The 7,013-nt window shown below is 32.6% G+C and overlaps 1 protein-coding gene across 1 annotated transcript in view; it reads right to left on the bottom strand.

The window, feature by feature from the left end:
• Positions 1-636: 636 nt before the first annotated feature.
• Positions 637-7,013, bottom strand: part of LOC111083612 (transforming growth factor beta receptor type 3-like) — a gene marked incomplete at its 3' end in the record, with an annotated part of 17,899 nt that continues 11,522 nt past the window's right edge. Inside the window, exon 10 of the mRNA XM_022380238.1 lies at positions 637-778. Within this exon, the coding sequence (XP_022235946.1) occupies positions 637-778 (142 nt within the window). The remainder of the gene's footprint in view (positions 779-7,013) is intronic.

Below are 7,013 nucleotides of genomic sequence, written 5' to 3'. Positions count from 1 at the left end.
ACAATTGTTAGACATCTATAAACTAATATCCAGTAATAATGTATAATACAGCTAGTGGGTTCACAACTGTTAGACATCTATAGACTAATATCCAGTAATAATGTATAATACAGCTAGTGGGTTCACAATTGTTAGACATCTATAGACTAATATCCAGTAATAATGTATAATACAGCTAGTGGGTTCACAATTGTTAGACATATATAGACTAATATCCAGTAATAATGTATAATACAGCTAGTGGGTTCACAATTGTTAGACATCTATAGACTAATATCCAGTAATAATGTATAATACAGCTAGTGGGTTCACAACTGTTAGACATCTATAGGACTAATATCCAGTAATAATGTATAATACAGCTAGTGGGTTCACAATTGTTAGAAGGTTTGTGAGCAATCCATAGAGGGAATCCCAATGCTAATTAGTGGGATTAACCTTAGCTTTTTGCGTGTGCAATATAAATGATACAAGGGTCCTTATAATCAACAAAAAAGGTGTGTAAATAGTTGAGTTTAAAACATCATGGCTGAGGGTGGGTGTCAAGGTGACTCCACTAGTAATTCCAGGGTTAACTAGTCTTCAATCTTCATCTAAAACCTTTCTTTAACCCTTTAAATAAACATCTTTACTCACCACTAGAGTCTCTGCCTCGAGTTCCCCGAGATGGTAGTACATATATTGGTCCTTCAACTTCCACACTAAAGTGCTGCCCCGTGCGACTTTCCAAAAACTGCTTAATACCATTTCCCACACAATATTCCTTTGGATCAATGCACTGTTAAAATAAACATACTTTCCTGATTTCATGTACCGAGACATGATAATTTTAAAATGTATCACTGGTAGTGGTTCTGTACAGGAAGCTTCTGCAAAGATTTGTTTATTATCAAGCATGAAAATATACAATGGGCTATCTGTGCAGTGCCCACCATGAATATCAAAACCAATTTTTTAGCATTTCAAGCTTTTGAAAAGAAGTCAAGGCAACGAAGAATGTGATGTATATATGTGTGTGTCAAACAATTCAACTATATATATATGACATATAAACAGAATGGATAAAATATTATTACTACAAGAATAGAGCACTGATTTTTGTTTGTTTTGTTGTTAAGTGCAAAGATACACAATGGGCTACCTGTACTGTGTCCATCACTGGTATCGAAATCCTGTTTTTAGCATTATAAGCCTTCAGGCTTACCACTGAGACACCGGGGATGAATCAAATATTAGTTAATTTTTATTATCATCAAATATTTTTACTTCTATTTTATTTTTTGTCAGAATTTATATACTTAATAGGCTTAACACTTCCATTTCATCTAGTTAATTTGTTTTGGTTAAAAGTTCTTAATTATGACTTAGATTGATTTTTATGACCAAATTTGACATTACTTGTGGAATTATTGTCTAAAAAATTCCATCAAGTTCCAAACCCTTTCGTATTCCATCATAAAAATATACAATTGTAGCTGTATTATACATTATTACTGGATATTAGTTTATAGATGATCAACACTACAGTTAATCCCACTAATTAGCATTGGGATTCCCTCTATGGATTGCACACAAAGTTATATACTTACTAAAGTCATATCTTACATTGTGAAACATGAGTTACACATTTACTGAGGTCATATTCTGCATTGTGAAACAGTAGCCAAAATCAAATTTTCAAGTCGCATACTGTGAACCATGTCAAAATCAAACAGCAATTCACATTCTACAATGTGAAACAGGTTTGAACCTCCCAGTGATTATACACTAATAAATAGTCAAACACACACGGGCTCTAATTTAATACAGAGAAATGCAGAACAGTCTTTGATGTGATGAGATTGTTAATTCTCATAACTGAAAGTTTTGAAGGTTAAAAATTCTTCCAATGTATACAATGTCTTAAATTAAAGAGTTTACTATCATTGTCATCAGAAAATACTTTTATATTTAGTAAGAATGTCATGGAATATTGGAGTCAAAGTAAGCATTGCCTGTTTTATCAAGTTTCCTTAAAATTCACCAGTAGAAAGTAAAGCACGTAAAATAACTCAAGTCCTCGACAATTAATGCTTTTATGTTTATATTGCGTGCATATACATAATTATATGGGACAGAAAGAGAAAATATAAGCCTACTCTTCCTCTATATAAAACTTTCAACAACTCTACGCACTTAAAGTAGAGTTGTGGTCACTGGGTGTTAATCATTATGATGCTTAGGTACTCACAACCATCATACCCCCCACAAGGATGAGGAAGTTCCCCAGGGTAAGTGAAAACAGAGCTGGTGTTCATCTTCCTTACTTCTTTCCCGAGACTTTTAAGCATTGCCGTTACTTATCTACCGTCATAACGAGGTTTGTAAAAACATAGTCAGATCTAGTTACAAAATATTATCTAAAAGTACCTACATTCTCCAAAAAAATATTGACAAAATTTACAATAATATATAACTAAACTAAATAACTATAAAACTTCAATATACCTGAGATGCTATGGCACCTTATCATACAACATTTTTTAAGAACAAAACCTGATGAAAAAAAAAACATATCTGGAATGGGTACTACTGCCTTATGATGAACAGCACACATTATTTCATCCAAGTACATGATAGACAACGTATGATACTGTTTGATAAACATGAAATATAAAAGATATACAAATTAATGTTTAGTCACATAAAATTGTAACTTGAGCTTGAAAAGAAAGAGGTTTTTTTTTTACCCCAGGTAGTTGGTGATATGCATTCAGAATAGAAAGATGGAAAATGAATGTTCTGATATCATGGAACACGTAAACAAATCTATAAGATGAAAACCAAACAATAATATATACTCAGGTACATCGAGAGAGGGCAGGACCTTCTACTGAGCAAAACAATGGCTACAGTACAGAAGTCATGCACATGCATGCACGGTCATGGGTGCTTGGGAGCTGGGGGTCGAGCTTCCACTGTGCCCCGACAGGTCGTAGCCCGAGTGGTGATGACGGTGATGATGGTGAACATTTCTCTGCTGCTGAGCTCGGGTTCTTCGAGACGGATCTACAAAGACACAAACGTGAATCCCAAATACCCGCCTAATGGTAGTTTTATTTCTGCTTTCAACCATCAGGTTTATCAAACTACAACTTTACATTGTATGCATCTTGTTACAGTCTTCACTATATTTCTTATCATGAGAAACAGTTTTTAGAGTTACAATTCATATACTGAAGGTTGGCGAAACACTGAAATCCAGTAGGCCTAATATTTGCAATAAAAATCACTTAACTTAATCTGCCGAGGTTGTTCTACTTTATCTTTAGTTTATTCATTTCATACTTCAAGCTAGAGGCATGCATAAAAATAGTAGTTAAGATTCATCGTTTGTCTCCTACAAGGAGGACATTTATTTAATACCAGAACTAATCAGGACATGTATTTCTACACACCAAAATTAACATATTCAGAAGAATTTGAAAGAAAAAAGAAACATTACAACTTAATTGATTTCTTATCAAAATCTTAATGTATTGTTGATTACTGAATATATGATAACCTTAATTCAATTCTATTTTATTTTTCTGCTGAAAGTATAATTATTAAATGAAGCCGATAATAAATTCTGATTGTGTATCTAATACTTTGTGTTGTTCCTGTTCAATGGAGCAGTGAGTGACATTTTTTTCATCATAACTACATTAAACACTCACTAATGTGAATGTAACAAAGTTGGATATTTGACCTCTCTTTCCAATGGTATAAATCAATTTCTGCTGATTATGCAAAAAATATAAACCAAGTTGAGTTCAAGTTCAGTATTTGAAGCACTAGCAAAAAAACTGATCCTTAGGTCCAAAGTTTAGCTAACCCTGAAAAATTAAATCTTAAGTCTGGTTTTATAATTAATCAAGACCACTAAAACTTCAGAAAGTCTAGTTTTATAGTTAATCAAGACCACTAAAACTTCAGAAAGTCTAGTTTTATAATTAATCAAGACCACTGAAACTTCAGAAAGTCTAGTTTTATAATTAATCAAGACCACTAAAACATCAGAAAGTCTAGTTTTATAGTTAATCAAGACCACTAAAACTTCAGCAAGTATAATTTTATAGTTAATCAAGAGCATTAAAACTTCAGAAAGTCTAGTTTTATAATTAATCAAGAGCACTAAAACATCAGAAAGTCTAGTTTTATAGTTAATCAAGACCACTAAAACTTCAGCAAGTATAGTTTTATAGTTAATCAAGAGCATTAAAACTTCAGAAAGTCTAGTTTTATAATTAATCAAGACCACTAAAACATCAGAAAGTCTAGTTTTATAGTTAATCAAGACCACTAAAACTTCAGAAAGTCTAGTTTTATAATTAATCAAGACCACTAAAACTTCAGAAAGTCTAGTTTTATAGTTAATCAAGACCACTAAAACATCAGAAAGTCTAGTTTTATAATTAATCAAGACCACTAAAACTTCAGCAAGTATAGTTTTATAATTAATCAAGACCACTAAAACTTCAGAAAGTCTAGTTTTTTTAGCATAATATTTCAAAGGCTAAAGTAGTATGTGGTATCTGAATGACCATGGAACTGTAAGAGTCATCGCTCCTACATGTTAAAATCTCAAATCAATGAAGAAAAAATAACCTGATTAATTTATTTGAGGTTCTGCAAATTATGTTAATAAACGTTTAACATTGTTTCAGAGCCTTGTTAACATAATTTCTGAATAATCTATTTTTTGAGTAACAATTGTTTTAAAATATAGCACAGGGAGAAGAACTTAAATGTATATTAAAAGTAATATTAATAGCGATCTTAATAAAAGAATTAATAGTACAACCTACAAACTAATTTCGATAAGTACCTGTACGCAAGTGTATGAACAACAAAACTGCCATCAGGCCAGCTCCGATAAGGAAGGAGGCAAAAGCAACTCCCACAATAGCAGCTGTTGACAGCCCCATCGGCATGTGGCTTGTACAGGATCCAGCACGTACATCAGGTTTATCCACTGACGACATCCCATTGGGATTTTTATCCATTACAGGAAGATGGTTAAACAGGAAAGGAGCTACGGAAGTACACAAAACGTCAAATCTCTTCACCAAAAATGCATCATTTAAATATTTAGGTTAAGCATTCCCCTGTAATTAAAATGTTTCTACAATCAGTGACTTACTTGAGAAAAATAATACTAGCTTATGACTTTATTATGTGTTTTTGAGAGCTTATAATTCAACATAATACTAAACAAGATCCCTTTCCAGCAGATAGAACTTGGCTAATGACTGTTATTCTGCTGTCCAGTTGATTTGGATAATGTAGCTATACTGGCCTTTTAAGTCTTGACCAGTAGTGTTAAAAGTTACAGTTTCAGTACAAAGCTAGACAATGAGGTGTTTGCACTCTGTCCATCAAACTCTTGAATTTTGCATTTTAAGTCCAAAAACTTATTGTTGACCTACCAGGAGACAGGTTAATAAAAGGACAAATTAAAAAATAAGATTAGTAACAGTGTTTATTATTAGTTGTTTGTATACATCAAGTTATTCTTCCAGCATGATAAAGAAAACTACCTACCTCCAATGAAAAATAAAATGTAACATAACAATCTTTTCTTTAATCCTCAAATTCCAGACCTTTTCCTACACTGTTCATAATAAGTGTGTGTGGGGGGGGGTCACATAATGCAACATACATGTTTCACAATGTAGAATATGACCTCAGTAATGTATAACTGGTGTTTCACGATGTAGAATATGACCTCAGTAAATGTGTAACTCATGTTTCACGATGTAGAATATGACCTCAGTAATGTATAACTAGTGTTTCATGATGTAGAATATGACCTCAGTAATTTATAACTAGTGTTTCACGATGTAGAATATGACCTCAGTAATATATAACTGGTGTTTCACGATGTAGAATATGACCTCAGTAATGTATAACTAGTGTTTCACGATGTAGAATATGACCTCAGTAATGTATAACTTAGTGTTTCACGATGTAGAATATGACCTCAGTAATGTATAACTGGTGTTTCACGATGTAGAATATGACCTCAGTAATGTATAACTGGTGTTTCACGATGTAGAATATGACCTCAGTAACTTGACTTTGACTTCCTTTAACTGTTATTAATATAAGAGAAATAAATGTAAGTATCATAATCTTTACAATTATAACACCACGTGACTGTACAAACATTACACATGTAACACCACGTGACTGTACAAACATTACACATGTAACACCATGTGACTGTACAGACATTACACATGTAACACCACGTGACTGTACAGACATTACATATGTAACACCACGTGACTGTACAGACATTACACATGTAACACCACGTGACTGTACAGACATTACACATGTAACACCACGTGACTGTACAGACATTACACATGTAACACCACGTGACTGTACAGACATTACACATGTAACACCACGTGACTGTACAGACATTACACATGTAACACCACGTGACTGTACAAACATTACACATGTAACACCACGTGACTGTACAGACATTACACATGTAACACTACGTGACTGTACAAACATTACATTGAAAGCTGATGATTTGTTTATCCATTTTTAGAATGGGAACTTTTCTATAGAATATTTTGATAAACTTAGCTGATTTTCTTGGTGTTAAGATTTGTTTTGCATTACTAGATATTAAGAATGATGCAAGTATATGGAAATGATTACAAATTAGCTATTGGATTTGACTCTTTGAATACCCTTGATTTACATTTAATGTCATTTAAGATGTTAAAATACTGCAGGGACAAAATTGAAAACAGAATACATACACCATAAAAAAATGAAGTTTTACAAAATTAGAGATATCATATGCAACAATCCTCCATTTGTCTTTGTAATAAACTTGATAATGCTGGTGTGCATCTTCCTTATAATGTATATACCTACTGAATTGTATATATGTTTGTACAGACAGTCACTGTGTTTATCTACTGAATATAAACACAGTGACTGTCTGTACAAACATGTATACT

Source organism: Limulus polyphemus, unplaced genomic scaffold, assembly GCF_000517525.1.
Source record: "Limulus polyphemus unplaced genomic scaffold, Limulus_polyphemus-2.1.2 Scaffold10334, whole genome shotgun sequence".
Classification (NCBI taxonomy): domain Eukaryota; kingdom Metazoa; phylum Arthropoda; class Merostomata; order Xiphosura; family Limulidae; genus Limulus; species Limulus polyphemus.
The sequence above is the reverse complement of the archived record's forward strand: the minus strand, read 5'-3'. Positions and strand labels throughout refer to the sequence as shown.